The following is a 17,335-nucleotide window of genomic DNA, read 5'->3' on the forward strand; positions in this document are numbered from 1 at the left end:
AGAACAGACTCTGGGAGAGCTCCAGAACAGAAAAACATGGCAAGAGAAAATTTACAAACCACTCACAATTAACGTAAGCCTCCTAGCAGCAGGCTAAACCAAGAGGGACCTGCAGCATCCGAGTCCTGGAGGAAGGAGAGCCCAGGGCTGCTGAGATTGGACCTCCCTTAGAAAGATTATTTTTATTTTTAATCATGTGTATGTATCTCTGTGGCGGTATGCTCATGGGAGTGCAGGTGTCCCACGATGGACAGAAGGGGGCGATGGATCACCTAGAGCTGAAGTAACAGGAGGCTATGAGCTACCTGACACGGGTGCTGGGAACCAAATTCCAGTTCTCTGCAAGAGCAGTAAACCTTCCTCACTCCAGCCCCTAAACTGCTAAGTCTTACGTTATGACTTCTTTCTTTCTCTTTGTTTTTTGAGACAGGCTCTTGTCTCTCAGGCTGACCTGAGCCTCACTGTGCGGCCCAGTCCAGCCCTGAGTGTCTGATTCCCCTGCCTCAGCATTTAGGGTGCTGGAATTGCAGGCAGGAGCCACCAGGCTACTCGTGTTCTCCTTCACTTTACCGTGGTTTTGAACTTATCTTTCCTTTTCTGACTTGTTAGCACATCTTTGTGCCCTTCCTTTTCTTCTTGGAGCGGTGTCTCTGACAGGGATACTCAATCTGTGGATCTCATTAGATAATCTTAATGTAATTAGACAACAAAGCCACAAGATGTCACTCTTTAGCTGAAAAATCTATTTCAAATGTTATGCAGCTCTTGATAACAGAGCTACAGGGAAAAAAAAGTCTGTGACCCCTTTTGGTGTTTTTCCTGTGAGAATATTTTTTTTTTCGGAGAGAAATTTAGAAAGGATTTCCATCTTTAAAATTCATTAATTATCTACTGGTAATTACAAAACTTTTGTTAGCATATTCCTGTTTCAATGTTATTAGTGTTTCTTAATGCTGTAGCTGTAGATACCAATTTGTTTTTATTTACCATTTAACTAGTATAGTTAATACCAAAATTAGATTAGGAAATAAATATTTTCAGTACTGATATGTAAACACAGTGCCTTGGACACACTAAGCAAGTCTCTTCTAGTGAGCAACGTCCCCATGACCTTCCCTGTAGGAATAAATGCTTTAACAAAACAAAGTCAAAAATGTTTTCTTTTATTATTAGTGTGTGGATGGGAGGGGCATGTGTCACTGTGCCTGAATGGAGATTGCAGGGCAATTTTGTGAAGTCATTTTTCTTTTTCTGCCTTTACATGGGTCTCGCCAGCCCCTTGGCAATAAACTCTTAAAGAGAGAGAGACAGAGAGAGAAGAGAGGTCACATATATTATGGGGTGAAAAGGGGTGAATACAAAAATCCCAAAGCTTAAAAATAACTTTGCTTAAAATACAAGGTCACAGATACAGAGTGAACTCAAGCCAGGATTGGGTGCGTGAGATCCAATTTCAAAAGGCAGGGGGCTAAAGAGATGTCTCAGCAAGTAAAGGGTTGAGCTGCCAAGCCTCATCGTCAGAGTCTGAGCCTTTAATCCTTGAGACCGTGTGGGTCTCAAGGATAGGCTTCTGAAACTTGTCTTCTGACCTCCACAAATGTGCTGTAGCATTTGAGCACATATACAGCAAATAAATAAATAATAAATGTAAAACTCTCTTTCACCTTATACACGTTATCATAAAAAACACTTGTAAGTTAAAAAAAATCACACTGCAGATTAATCAGACCCAAAGTCTATCCCTCCACTACAGGTGAATAGTTAAGTGTTACACTATTTTAGTTCCTATTACTTTCTGACTACGAAGCAAATAGTTCTGTGTTAGAACCTGTAAGTTTTGAAAGAGATTTAGAACTAATTTGTCATACCCCTAAATAGTTAAAACCCAAAATACCTATCCCTAGATGCACTGATAAAAATATAGAACTGAGTGATATGAAAAAACAAAAATAATGAGGCCTTCAAGACGACTCAGGAGGTAAAAGAGCTTGCCACCGTACCCCACAAACTGAGTTGGATCCCTGGGACCCACAAGGCAGAGAGAGAAGAGAACTGGCTCCCGCAGGCTTTTCTCTGACCTACGCACGCCCAAACACACACACACACACACACAGACACACACACACACAACACATGTAATGTAAAAAGAAAAAGGAAACTGTACAAATAGTCAAATAATATCTGGTTCCGAAATTTTTGCTTCATTTTATCTTTTTTATCTTAAAACTTAGGTCTTCAGATAAATAAGTAAAAGTTACAAAAGAAAAGAAAGATTTGTTAACATTTGCGTTATTTTCAGAGATGGAAGCAAAATACAGCATTTATGTTTCATGTCACACGGCTGATTCTCCCATACTTCTGTGGCGTGTGGGTCTGCACGAGGGTGTTTCTTCTGTCTGTGTTTGTGGTGTGGGAAATCCAGTGTGAGAGAAATCTGGGAGGGGCATAGAGAGGGAGGCCCCTTCTGTCCCATTGATAACAGGTTCATTCAGAGAACCCTTTAAAACAGACTAATCCCTTATGCAGTCATTCGCTCTACTCTAATAGGGCCCCTCCACCTCTTCTAGAATTCGGTAAGCTAAAAGTGCATGTGACCTACGACTAACCTGAAATGATTTTGTAGACACTTTGGCGGGGGGGGGGGGGGCGGTTATTAAACGTCATTTTCCTATCTCAATAAACGTTTCAAAAACGATTTCTTAAACAGTAAGTTGTTCTCCTAGGACAACTCTTTAGAGGGGCTCCCTGCAGCTAACTGATATCATTAGTTTCCAGAAAGTACGGTCAGGAGAGTTGGCAGGTTCCTGTGCAGAGGGTGAGGGTTGCATGGGACTCATCCGTAGCCTTAATCCGCAGATCCGAGGATGCTCCTCGCCGCGTGCTGCCTTCATTGAAGCCACAGGGACCCCAGAAGAGTGGGATGGCCACCGCGAGCAGGAGTCCTCCGAGGCCGCGGGCGTTGCTCTCTCCGCTGAGGCTGCTGCTACTGCTGGAATGCTGTCTCCTCGCGGCCGCCCGGAAGGACAAGGGGGCGGCTGGTAGGGAGGCGGGCCGGGTCTCGGGCTCCACGGGCGGTTCCTCGGGTCGCTTCGTGAGCCCAGAGCAGCACGCGTGCAGCTGGCAGCTCTTGGTGCCGGCCCCGGGGACACCGACGGGCGGCGAGCTGGTCCTGAGCTGCCAGGCCCCGGGCGGGGCTCGCCTTCACTGCGCCTACCGCGGGCATCCCGAGCGCTGCGCGACCTCGGGCGCCCGGCGCTCGCACTACTGGAAGCGGCTGCTGGGAGCACTGCGCAGGAGACCGCGACCCTGTCTAGACCCCGAGCCGCTGCCACCGCGCCTGTGCGCCCGCAAGAAGGTAGGCGCCGAGCTGCACCCGCCCGCGCGCCCCACCCTGTCCGCGCGTTCCGTCGAGCAGACCCGGGCCAGGGCGCGGAGCCAGGCTCGGCAGCGACAGCCGGTGTTGTCCCGGAGCTCGCCGCCGCCCAAGGAGAAGCCCTCGAGGACGAAGACCAGAGTGGGCAGGAGGAAGGTGGGCTTGGACCCGGTCCCAGAGCCTTCCGTAGTGGCCGGGCTCCAGCCAGACGGGCTGGATCAGAATGTCCAGCTCACTGAGACCTACTGCACGGAGAAGTGGCACTCCCTCTGCAACTTCTTCGTCAATTTCTGGAATGGCTGATGCTGCGGTCCTAGGGGGGGCACCAGGGCCAGGTGCTGCAGAGCAGAGGGCAGTGCAGCCGGGACGGGAGGCTCGGGGCATCTTAGACAGTGGGAACCGGGAAGGAGAGTAGGCGGGAGTCCGGATTCCAAAATAGGGCAGGGGTCAGGGTAGGGAGAATCTGAGAGGGCAGAGGAAGAAACGTTCTTGAAGCATCTCAATTTTGATTTAAGAGCAGAAGAATAGTGGAAACGGATAGGTTTATATTAAGTTTGCAAAAACTGTAGACTAGGGAGAGGAGCTAAGAATAGAGGGAATGAAGTCACTAAAGAGGTGCGAATCTCTCCTGTGAAGTAGGAGACGATGTATATTAACACATTATTATTAAAATGTAATTGTGAGTAAGAACCTGAGCCAGGTTGAATTGTTCAAAGTCTTCTTGGCTATTCAGCTGACTGATTAGTTTTTCTCCCCACCCCCTTTTCTGGATTGTTATGAACTCTGGCTGTGACAACATCACATTTTCTATGTGGATTGAAGGCTTAAAGGTACAAAATAAATCCAGGAATGGATTATTAGGATAATTGCTTTTCAGTTTCTTTAGCATTGCTACGTTGAAACTGAATTTTGAACATACTGTCCTGAAAGGTCACTAACTACATAAAATCAGTGAGTTCAATGCTCCTTAGATCTCCAAATATAAACAAAAATCCCCAAGTCTTTACATTTGATCGCTTGCTCTTTTGAAACTCAGATAAAATGTAGACATGTATCTCAGTTGTTTGGGCCCTTATTGCCTGTACAATTAAATTAATTTTTTTCTTTTTTAATATGATGTAATGATCATCTTTAATAAAAATACTCAAAGAGTTATAAAACAATGGAAATTCTGCTTTTGTCATTTATCTATTTCTTTTTTTTTTTTTTTTTTTGATTTTTCGAGACAGGGTTTCTCCGTGGCTTTTGGTTCCTGTCCTGGAACTAGCTCTTCTAGACCAGGCTGGCCTCGAACTCACAGAGATCCGCCTGCCTCTGCCTCCCGAGTGCTGGGATTACAGGCGTGCGCCACCACCGCCCGGCCATTTATCTATTTCTAAATATACTTTTGTTAAAGCCCACATCTGTGTGTGTGTGTGTGTGTGTGTGTGCGCTACCGTCGTTTTCTCAAGATCTTGATGCCTCAGACCTCCAAGTCTGGGTTTATAGGTGCTCCACCATGACCAACTTGAATTAAGTTCTTAAACACAATGTGAATTGTTGTGAAAAGAAACAAAAATGTGTATAAAGCAAGGGCCATTAATAGGCAGCTTCTGGGGTCTGCACTGTTCTGCTTGAACTTCACAGGGCATTCTCTCTCTCTCTCTCTCTGTCCTCTCTCATCCCTCTCTCATTCCCTGCTTGTTTCTCCTGCCCCCTGTTTCCTTCTCCTCTTCCTCCCCTCTTTCCTCCAATTTGGATTAACTGTCAGCATTTTAAGATGAAATAATTTTATATAAAACCCCAAAGTTTGGGTTTTCTTGAAACAAAAGCAGATCTGTTGACACCAGGCCTGTCTTCCCACATGGTAACTGACTGACTGACTGACTGTCGGCTGGCTCTGTTTGGATTAGGTGTGTTTTCTAGAGTTCTTGCTTATTCCAATGCATCAATCAATTTTATTAATGTGGTATGTGAGTGTGTGTGTGTGTGTGTGTATGTGTGTGTGTGTGTTTAATTGGGGATTGAGCCCAGGGCCTTGTGCATATTAGGCAAGCACTTGATCACTGAGCTACATCCAAGCTGGGCTTTTGGTGTGTATATGTGTTTGTATGTGTGCTTGTCTATAGGTGTGCACACATGGCAGTCAAGGGACAACTTGCCTCCCGGAGTTAGTTCTCACCTTCCACTGTGTGGGTCCTGGGGATTGAGCTCAGAGTGTCCAGCCTAGACACTCCTATACCACCTGAGGCATCTTGCTGAGCCCCTAAACTTGTTTTTAAATTTTAGTTTGAAACAGGGTCGTGTTCTGCAACCACATGAACCCTGAAATCTTCCTGACTCAGCTCCCAAATAGCCGGGATGAACGGCATGCCCACCATGCCCAGTTATCTTCTTACTTACCAGCCTGAGTCCAATGCCAATGCAAGGTCCACTCCCCAGGTATAATACGTTTCTGTTGACCCCTTCTATTTTTACTCTTTCCCTTAAAAAATATCAGTAAGGGCAACACATTCCCGACTTTCCCTGTTTTGATCTGCCTCTGGGAAATAGAAACTATTTTGTGCTCCTTTTGTGTGTTATTTTGTACTCACACACTTGTCAAAGCATGCCCATTGAACAAAGTGTTTGGGTAGGCTTATGTGGTCTCATGTTGAGTAGCACTGACCCTTAGATTAAAATTCATCCTGGTCAAGGAAAGGAAACTCAATGTATCTGGAGACCATTCTCCAGAAGTATAACCCAATGTACGAGGTATCTGAAAAAAACGAGCAAAAGGCATGTTTCCCGAGAAAGAAGTGATGGACAGGCACACAGCTAGGATCGTGCTTCCAGCTCTTGGTGAAAGAGGTCTGCCAACCCCCCTGATGGACTGACAAACTTCTTTCTAAGAAAGAGGAAAAGGTCACGCTCTGTGTGTCCAAGCAAGCAGGCAGCTAGCATCCCTGCTCCCTTACTCTCCGGGAAGAGCTGTGCCAGGACTCCGCCCTGGGAACACAATAGAGGGACAGGAGTCAGCTACTTTCAGTGGGACTGGAAGGGATCAGATCCTCCCATCTGTCTTTTGAATGACATTGGCTAAGTCCCAGGGTCTCCAGGGCTGTATGAAGACTGGGTTTGGTTAAGTCTGGGACTTTAAAGCCATCGCCTTGAGGAATTATACACGTAGTCTCCACAGAGATAACAACGTGAATATCAAGATATATAACATGCAGAGTACATGCTGTAACCCAAGAAAGATGGTGGACTTCAAAGAACTGAAGAAAGGCACCTGAGATGACCGGGGAAAGAGAGAAAAACCTCTGTGTCTGGGGCAAAGGTTTGGAAGAACACACTAGCAAGACAAGTCTGCAGCTGGGAGAGAACTGAATCAAAATTCTATAATAACAAGGAGGATGGTTCTGGGAAACATGAGTGTTTTCCCACAGGGGTACCATCCTGTGGAGGGAGAATTGCCGGGATACATTAACATTTACAGTCAGTGCTGAGATTGGAAGGTATCAAAGAGGAAGGCACTGGCCTCTGTCTATGGGAGAAAGAGAGGTTATCATAGACATAAAGCCATCTAGTTCTGGTTCTGTGTTCAAAATTACTTGGCACTGGGGCTGGAGAGATGGCTCAGTGGTTAAGAGCATTGCCTGCTCTTCCAAAGGTCCTGAGTTCAATTCCCAGCAACCACATGGTGGCTCACAACCATCTGTAATGAGGTCTGGTGCCCTCTTCTGCCCTGCAGGCATACACACAGACAGACTATTGCATACATAATAAATAAATAAATATTTGAAAAAATTATTTGGCACTCAGGACGCAAAGGCAGGCAGAGCCTAAGTTCAAGGTTAGGATGGTTTATATAGTTACTTCTGGGCCAGTCTACATGATAGACTCTGTCTCACAAAAAAGAAAAGAAAAGATATCTGCCTTAAGATACTGGTCCAATTTATAAATTTGCTTGGCAGACATAGGAAATGGAAAATGACTAGTCACAGCGTCTTGGTACACTGACAGTCTGCCCTACATTTTTAGCCCAGAATGCAAATTTGTACAAGAATATTATTAGATTCATAAAAATGCTAACTTTATATCATATCTCATTGCCTAAGCATAATTATCAACTAGAAGCTGTGCTTTATCATTTTTTAAAAGATTTCTTTATTATGCATACAACATTCTGCCTCCATGTATGCCTGCACACCAGAAGAGGGCACCTGATCTCATTACAGATGGCTGTGAGCCACCATGTGGTTGCTGAGAATTGAACTCAGGACCTCTGGAAGAACAACCAGTGCTCTTAACCTCTGAGTCATCTCTCCAGTCACCAGAAGATGTGTTTTAATCTTTACATCCTGGGGATAATCTTCCCATTTTGATATTCAGCACAAAGTTCAAAGCTAAACAGAGTCCTTGAAAAGGTCACCGTAGAAGGGCACTCAGCCAGTTGCAAAGGAAATAAAGAATGGAATCTTTTGGAATTGGGGGACCAGTTTCATTGCCTTTTCCAGCTGTCAGAAGACGCCCACGTTCCCTGGCCCACAGGCTTCTTCCATCTTTGAAGCTGGCAACATCTCATTCACTGATTCTATCTTTATGTTTTTCAGAATTTCATTTTCATACCTGCCTCTCTCTTTTACAAAACAAACAATAACAAAACCAAAACAACATCAACAACAAAAAACACTAGGCATGGTGGTACACAACTTTAGTCCCAGGACTTGGGAGGCAAAGGCAGGCAGATATCTCTGAGTTCAAGGTTAGCCTGGTCTAGACATGAGTTCCAAGTCCAACAAGTCTACATAGTGAGACCGTGTCTCAACAAAATAAGCAAAGAAATAAAAAACGATAATCTTATAGTTCCATTGCATCTGCTAGCAAAGACAGCAGAGGAGGAATGGAAACCAGAGACTGTCAAGCTTCCAGTGTGATCCGCAGTCTCAGGAATAGAAATCAACCTCTGCAGTAGTCGGGTGATGTTGAAGGAGCTGCGGGCAGGCCTGTTTTTCATCCCGCCCGGCTCCCGCATGGTTAGCTTTACACCCGAAATAACAACACACAAACTGTATTCATATAAACACTGCCTGGCCCATTATATCTAGCCTCTTTTTGGCTAACTCTCATATCTTGCTTAACCCATTCCTAAGAATCTATGTAGCACCACGAAGTGGTGTCTTACCAGGAAAGACTCAGCATGTCTGACCTGCGTCCATCTTGGGCTGGAGCTTCATCACATCTGGCTCACTTCCCTTCTTCCCAGCATTCTGTTCTGTCTATTCCATTCATCTACAGGCTGGCCTATCAAATGGGCCAAGGCAGTTTCTTTATTAACCAATGAAATCAATAGATTGATGTATGACCTTCCCACATCAGGGTGAAAACTGTTAGTCCCAGAACTCAGAAGCAGAGACAGGCAGATCTCTGTGAGTTCGAGGCCCGCCTGGTCTATGTAGTGAGTTCCAGGACACCCAGGGATACATCATGAGACCCTGTCTCAACAAGGGAAAGAAAGAAAAGAGATCAACCTCTGGACTGTGGTAGGCTGGTTTTTTTTTTTTTTTTCTTTTTCTTTCTTTCTTTTTTTTTTATTTTCGAGACAGGGTTTCTCCGTAGCTTTTGGTTCCTGTCCTGGAACTAGCTCTTGTAGACCAGGCTGGCCTCGAACTCACATAGATCCACCTGCCTTTGCCTCCCGGGTGCTGGGATTAAAGGCGTGCACCACCACTGCCTGGTGGGTGGGGAAGGGAGCAAAGGGAGTGGAAGGGAGAAGGGAAAATATGCCTCTGATTTCTCCATTGTTCATCATGATAAAGTACCAGTTAGTCACCCAAATCCGGTCCCCCTCTTTTCCTGGATGAATGCCCCAAGTGAGGGAGTGTGAACAAGTGACAAACCTTCTGCCAGTGACTTGTGCAACTTCAGCTTCACTCTGCTTAAAGCTGTGGCTTGCCTTGAACTTGCCTTTTCCTCCCACTTTAGTCAAGGGTTCACTAGAAAGGGAACCTTAACCATGCGGAGGTGTGCAGTACCCTAAGGTGGCAGAGTAAAAGGCTGAGGAGAGGAGGAGGGAAAAGTGAGAAGGAATAGCTTCAGAATTGCAGCCCTGAGAAAACCTTGGCCGTGCCTTGTCAAGTCTTAGCACAGACATTGCTCATGGGAGGATGCTGTATTGGACAGGAGTGGCCCATCCTAGCTTCTCGGCAGGTACTTGTAGTGGCCCAGACAGAGTATGGTCTCATGGGAACTGTGGTGTCTTCTCAAGATGCTGTTGGTGAGATGTAGCTGGCTAACATGGTACCCAGTCACCATATGCACAATTACACATGCTAGTTTCTATAGCTTCCATACAAAGAAATTTAAGAAAAACTATTTCAGAATCACTGAGACAAGATTTTGGCATTTTCCCCTCCCGTAGCTATAAAATATTATAGGAAACTCTAAGTAGCAACATACGCGATAGAAGGCAACAAACACGAGGCCTTGCAGCCCTGTAATCTTGGGCAATTCACTTCCCCTCTCCGAGCCTCAGTTTTGCCATTTGTGAAATAGGGATGGTCATATAGTACTTTAACCAGAAGGCGTGGATAGGCTCAAAAGGGCTGCTCACGGTAGAGCTAAGTGCCTGACTCATCCAAGTGTGCAGCTGGTATATTGTTAAAGCCTATTTTCTTTTGTATACCAACACGCACATCAAAAGGGGGATCTCTGGCTCCATGATAATCATCAGCAACTCTCCATCTCAGTTTGGAACAGCAATAAACAAACAAACAAACAAAAAGAAGGTTGGGGTGTGGCTCAGGGCCAGGGTATACTTGGACATATGAGAATACTGAGTTTCACTTTTCCAGCACCAGAAACTGAAAAGAAAGGAGAGGAAAAAAAGAGGGGCAGGGAGAAGAGAGGAGTGATATGAGTTGGCTGGCACTTAGCACTCACATCTCTGATGCCTAAGCACAAGGGTTGGATGGGGGTGGTTTGGGAAATCTTCAATGTGGAGGACTTGAAAGGGGAGGAGAGCGGCCTTAGAGCCTAGGGGACCACAGCTGACCCCCCAGCTCCTCAGCTTTCCTCTAACTTCAAAGAAAAGCATCTTTAGTTCTTGACCAGCGCTGACAGCAGCTAGGCTTTGATGAACTTACTCTGAATTCTGTCCCCCCTGTGACCTCTGGCTCATCACATTCAACATTCTCTCCTTTTCGAAATATAAAAGCAACTATAAACTCCTCCTGTCCTTTAAAACAAAACAAAACAGAACAGAACAAAAAACCAAGAAGCCCACTTCAATCATATTAAAACCATGCGCGCTTAGAGTGTAGTTCAGAGGCAAAGCAAATGCTTTGCATGTACAACACTCTGGGTTTCATCCCCATCACGGTTGGAGGGGTCGAGGGTGGTGGTGGAGAGAGGTGGTCATCACATAGGGACAGCAAGAAATTAAGAAACGCAGTAGAAATGTCTGTTGATAGAAACGCACGGTAAAAGGAGAGTGAGCTCAACAGGAGATACAGGAAAGCTCTATGAAAAACGCAGAACTCCTTTGGGGATGGAAAACAAAGACTCAAATGAAAACATATGGGTTATCATTATTACATAAAATAATTAACATTAAGAAAAGGTCTCCCTAGACTAATGTATACGTTTAAATGCGATTACATTTAAACACCAGTAGGATTTTTCGGGCCTGATTTAGTTAGGTAAGCTGAGTCTTAGATTCCTGCGGCAAACCAAAATGAAGTAAGCGAGCAGCGGGGAGGAGAGAGGAAAAGTTCTGTGACTCAGAGAGGAGAAAGATGCTTTTACCGAGCACGCAGTTTGAAGTGGCTAAATACAGTCTCGCCGAAGAGGGAATGCTGGCAACACAGCCTCACACAATGCGACGCTGTGGTGGGGGTGTTGTTTCTAGGTAACCACGGGGACTCCTTTAAAAAGACTAGAAGCTCCAGATAGGACCGGGGCTTCATTTGAAAGAACAGTAGCTGTCTTTGAGCTGGGTGGTCATGTGACGGTGGTGGGGTCGAAGACCCTTAGGCTTTGATCCATATATTCTTTTGTTCTCAGGGACAATGGTTACAATGAGGATGATTCTTCTCTAAGTTAAAACAGGGATCCCCTGCTTACCGATTGTAAAGATGTGGGGAACGAGCTGAAGGGAAAACTGGTTGTGGGAGATCCCAGAAATCCCAGGAGGGTGAGATGTCAAAATTAGCGCTTGGTCCTGTGCGGTGGAAGTGTTCCTAGGCCGAGCGCAGGGTGAAAAAGCAAACGGAATGCAGAGGCACCCATTTCTCCTCCTCTCCTCTAAATATCTCTTCCTATGAAACTCAATGCTCTGAATGCTCTCAATTAAAAACATGGGTGAGAGGGGGAACAAAACAAGATGGGGGCACTGGAACGTCCTGAAATTGGCCAGCAGCGATAGTATCTAGAGGATGCTTAGGATCGCCTTCTCTCTGGTGGAGTTTTTGGTTTTTCTGGACTGCGTTTCTCTGTAAGCTTTGAAACCTGTCCTGGAACTCGCTCTGTAGACCAGGCTGGCCTAGATCTCACAGAGATTCACCTCGGTGTTGTCACGTGCCTTTAATCCCAGCACTCCAGAGACAGAGATGGGAATCATCTTCTCTTTAATCCTCTAGCTCAATAATCCTCAACCTTCCTAATGCTCTGATCCTTTAACTGCACTTCCTTGTGTTGTGGTGACCCCAACCACAGAATTATTTTGTTGCTACTTCAGAACCATAATTTTGCTACCGTTATGAATCATAATGCAAATATCTGATATGCAAGGTATCTGATATGGGACCCCTTAAAGGGTTCCAGACCACAGGTTTAGAACCACTGCTTTGGCTCCTGTAACCCAGGTCAGTATGTGGACGTGCAACTAGCCTCTTAAGGTAGACTTTTTTGTTTGTTTGTTTTGTTTTGTTTTTTGAGATAGGGTTTCTCTGTATAACAAATCTGGGGCTGTCCTGGAACTTGCTTTGTAGAACCAGGCTGGCCTGGAACTCACAGAGATCAACCGACCTTTGACTCTCAAGTGCAGGGATTAAATGCTTGTCTTAGACAAGTCTTTTTTTTTATTGTTTTTATTGAGCTCTACGTTTTTCTCTGCTGCCCTCCCTTCCTCTCTCCCCCCTTATACCCTTTCCCATGGTTCCCAATTTACTCAGGAGATCTTGTCTTTTTCTACTTCCCATGTAGATTAGATCTATGTAAGTCTCTTTTAGGGTCCTCATTGTTGTCTAGGTTCTCTGAGATTGTGATTTGTGAGCTGGTTTTCATTGCTTTATGTCTAAAAGCCACTCATGAGCGAATACATATTATATTTGTCTTTCTGGGTCTGGGTTACCTCACTCAATATGATGTTTTCTAGCTCCATCCATTTGCCTGCAAAATTCAAGATGTCATCATTTTTTTCTGCTGTGTAGTACTCCATTGTGTAAATGTACCACATTTTCCTTATCCATTCTTCGGTCGAGGGGCATTTAGGTTGCTTCCAGGTTCTGGCTATGTCAACAATGCTGCTATGAACATAGTTGAGCATGTGTCCTTGTGGCACGATTGAGCATCCTTTGGATATATACCCAAAAGTGGTATTGCTGGGTCTTGAGGAAGGTTATTTCCTAATTTTCTGAGAAACTGCCATACATACATCCAAAGGGGCTGTACCAGCTTGCATTCCCACCAGCAATGCAGGAGTGTTCCCTTTACCCCACAACCTCTCCAGCATAAGTTGTTATCAGTGTTTTTTGATCTTGGCCATTCTTACAGGTATAAGATGGAATCTCAGAGTTGTTTTGATTTGCATTCTCTGATGGCTAAGGATGTTGAGTATTTCCTTAAGTGTCTTTTTAGATTTTAAGTGTCATTTTAGATTCCTCTGTTGAGAGTGCTCTGTTTAGATCTGTACCTCATTTTTGTTTTGTTTTGATTTTTGGTTTTTCGAGACTGGGTTTCTCTGTAGCTTGTCCTGGAACTAGCTCTTGTAGACCAGGTTGGCCTCGAACTCACAGAGATCCGCCTGCCTCTGCCTCCTGAGTGCTGGGATTAAAGACGTGCGCCACCACAGCCCAACTGTACCCCATTTTAAAAATTGGATTCTTTGTTCTTTCGATGACCAATTTCTTGAGTTTGGAGATCAGCCCTCTGCCCGATGTGGGGTTGGTGAAGATCTTTTCCCATTCTGTAGGCTGCTATTTTGTCTTGTTGACCATGTCCTTTGCTTTACAGAAGTTTCTCAGTTTCAGGAGGTCTCATTTATTAATTGTTTCTCTGAGTGTCTGTGCTACTGGGATTATATTTAGGAAGTGGTCTCCTAAGTGTTCTTCCCACTTTATCTTCTATGAGGTTCAGTGTGGTTGGTTTTATGTTAAGGTCTTTGATTCATTTGGACTTGAGTTTTGTGCATGGCGATAGATGTGGATCTATTTTCATTCTTCTACATGTTGATATCCAGTTATGTCAGCACCATTTGTTGGATATGCTTTCTTTTTTCCCTTTTATATTTTTGCTTCTTTGTCAAAAATCAGGTGTTCGTAGGTATGTGGATTGATATCTGGATCTTTGCTTTGGTTCCATTGGTCCTTCTGTCTGTTTTTATGCCAATACCAGGCTGTTTTCAGTACTGTAGCTCTGTAGTAGAGTTTGAAGTCAGGGATTGTGATGCCTCCAGAAGTTCCTTTATTGTACAGGATTGTTTTGGATCTCCTGAGTTTTTGCTTTCCATATGAAGTTGAATATTGTTCTTTCGAGGTCTGTGAAGAATTTTGCTGGGATTTTAATGGGCATTGCATTGAATCTGTAGATTGTTTTTATTAAGATTACCATTTTTACAATGTTAATTGTACCTACCCAAGAGCATGGGAGATCTTTCCATTTTCTGGCATCTTCTTCAATTTCTTTCTTCAAAGATTTAAAGTTTTTGTCATGTAGGTATTCCACTTGTTTGGTTAGAATTACTCTGAGATATTTTATGCTATTTGTGGCTATTGTGAAGGGCGAGGCTTCTTTGATTTCTTCCCCAGCCCTTTTATCATCTGTATACAGGAGGACTACTGATTTTTTTGAGTTAATCTTGCATCCTGCTACATTACTGAAAGTGTTTGTGAGTTGTAAAAGTTCCCTGGTAGAATTTTTGGGGTTGTTTATGTAAACTATCATATCAGCAAATAGTGAGAGTTTGACTTCTTTTCTGATTTGAATCCCCTTGATCTCCTTTTGTTGTCTTATTCCTCTAGCTAGAACCTCAAGAACTATATTGAAGAGATACGGAGAGAGTGGACAACTTTGTTTTGTTCCTGATTTCAGTGGGATCACTTTGAGTTTCTCTCCATTTAGTTTGATGTTGGCTGTTGGCTTGCTGTATATTGCCTTTATTATGTTTAGGTATGTTCCTTGTGTCCCCGCTCTCTCCAAGATCTTTATCAAAAAGGGATGTTGTATTTTGTCGAACGCTTTTTCAGCTCTAATGAGATGATCATGTGTGTGTGTGGCTTTTTTTTTTTTTCAGTTTGTTTATATGGTGGATTACAATGACAGATTTTCGTATGTTGAACCATCCCTGCATCTCTGGGATGAAGCTGACTTGATCATGGTGGATGACTTTTCTGATGTGTTCTTGGATTCAGTTTGCCAGTATTTTATTGAGTATTTTTGCATCAATGTTCATGAGTGACATTGGTCTGTAATTCTCTTTCTTAGGAATGCCTTTGTGTGGTTTGAGTATCAGGATAATTGTAGCTTCATAAAAAGAGTTTGGTAGTGTTCCTTCTGTTTCTATTGTGTGGAACAATTTGAGGAATATTGGTGTTAGTTCTTTGAAAATCTTGTACAATTCTGTGCTGAACCATCTGGTCCTGGACTTTTTTTGGTTGGAAGACTGTTGATAACTGTTTCTATTTCTTTAGCAGTTATAGGTCTGTTTAATTTGCTTATCTGGTCTTGATTTAATTTTGGTAGTAATATTTATCCAGAAAATTTATCCATTTCCTTTAAGTTTTTTAATTTTGTGGAGTACAGGTTTTTGAAATATGACTTGATGATTCTCTGGATTTCCTCCATGTCTGTTGTTATGTCCCCCTTTTCATTTCTGATTTTGTTAATTAAGATATTCTCTCTCTGTTTTTTGGTTAGTTTGGATAAAGGTTTGCTTAGACAGGTCTTAATGCTCTTGGAAAACCCTGTTAAGATCTACAACACACGGGTAGGAAGATGACTGAGAGGGTACAAGTGGTCACATGCATGCATGCAGGCAAAACACACAGAAAATGAAATGAATACATCTTTTTAAAAACGTATTTTTATTGTTTTAACTGATGCTCAGTAATTGTACGTGTTTATGGGATACATTTTCATACACGTATATAATGTATAATTGTGGTGGCGCAAATGAATGTAGACAGATTATATAGATATATACAGCTTTAATAAGGAAATAAACTTACAGGACCACAGGTTCCCGCGGTGTACCGGAAAAGCGGAGCAAAAGAAAAAGGGCTGCTGGGCTCATGCCCGGCAGATTTATCCATAAACATTAGCCCGAGGCGAACACGCCCCCAATGGGTGGGGCTATGTCCCTACATCTCCCCCTTTTGTCTAAATAAGATAGAACCAAACCAAATACAACTATATACAATAATAACAAATAATAAATATAACAAACAATATTGAGAACAAAACTTTTGCTAAACATTCTATCTCAAGGAGTCTAAATAACATAGAGAGTAACTACAATTATATAATCTTCAACTCCGTCAAAGATCTGAGAAGGGAATAAATATCACTTAACAATCGAGAGATATCCAAAATGTGCAACAATTGACAGAGACAACTGACTACCTGGGCAATCACCCAAAGTCTCGTTTGCAATGTTGAGTCAACCAACTTTGGCTAAGGCCTAACATAACTGGCATACCATTATTAAAGGCAAGGAACTTTCCTAGGACTATCCTACCCTGTCTTGGCAAGATAAGACAATCCTGTTTCATCCACTTAGGGATATTCTGTATCTTTGTCAGAAGTTGAGGTATGGGCTTTTCTTAACCCAAAGGCCAGTTCTGCCAAGAAGACAAGCTCCCAGTGGAGTGTCTTTGGTGCTCAACGTTCTCTCGGGAGTAGAGTGGTGTTGCCAGGAGTAATTGTGTCTCTTTGGCATAGAAATTTTAGGTTAGATTAAAGGCCATTTTCTACAGCTCTTCGAAGAGGCTGAAGATCATACTATCTATACTAAATATAATCTCTATGTAACTAAAAGACCTGATAAACTTAAAAATAAATATGACAAACATATAATTCTCAATACCTATCTAACTTTGAAGACTAAAAGAATAAACAACTGTGCAATATATGAAGACAATGATCTTCAACTGTAAACAATGTCATAGTATCAGAGGTAGAAATGTACAATGTAATATGGTAGATGTATCAATACAATATGGACAAAGTTATAAGCATACTCATACAAAAATAGAGGTAGGAACACTCATATTCAATATTTAACATATCAATATACAAGAAACAGTACCAGTACAATTTTCTATAGACAGTAATTCACAAATACCAATCATCCCAAAAAACCAGTTACCCCCTTCTTCTTCTTCTTCTTTTTTTTTTTTTTTTCCACATATAATGATGAAAGTGTTATTGGTATATATACTTTCTTGGGCATTTATTCCTTCTTTGTGTTGGGAATATTCAAAACCCTGTCCATGAGCTGGGTTTAGATATGTAATGTTGTTACTAACCGTAGTTAGCCTGCTGTGCTGGGAAGTGTTGGCACTGAGTCCTTTTAGGCTGCACCTCTACTTCCACTTCCAGGGGCCTGCCACCCGCCCATCCCCCACACCCTGGTCTCAGGCTTTCCCACTGTACTGTATCTCTGGCGGGCCTGGAGTTCGTCATTTGGATCAGGCTGTACTTTTTTATATCTATTGCACCAATTTCTAGCTTTTGCATGTAAATGGAAACACGTAGTGTTTTCCCTGTGTCTGGTTTTTTCCA

The 17,335-nt window shown here is 43.3% G+C and overlaps 1 protein-coding gene across 1 annotated transcript; it reads left to right on the top strand.

Moving 5' to 3' along the window:
- Nucleotides 1–2,920: 2,920 nt before the first annotated feature.
- Nucleotides 2,921–3,676, top strand: Fgfbp3 (fibroblast growth factor binding protein 3). Its single transcript, XM_057779890.1, has one exon. It carries the CDS (start codon nt 2,921–2,923, stop codon nt 3,674–3,676), a length of 756 nt encoding a protein of 251 aa, XP_057635873.1.
- Nucleotides 3,677–17,335: the final 13,659 nt, after the last annotated feature.

This window comes from Chionomys nivalis, chromosome 8, assembly GCF_950005125.1.
Source record: "Chionomys nivalis chromosome 8, mChiNiv1.1, whole genome shotgun sequence".
Taxonomy (NCBI): Eukaryota; Metazoa; Chordata; class Mammalia; order Rodentia; family Cricetidae; genus Chionomys; species Chionomys nivalis.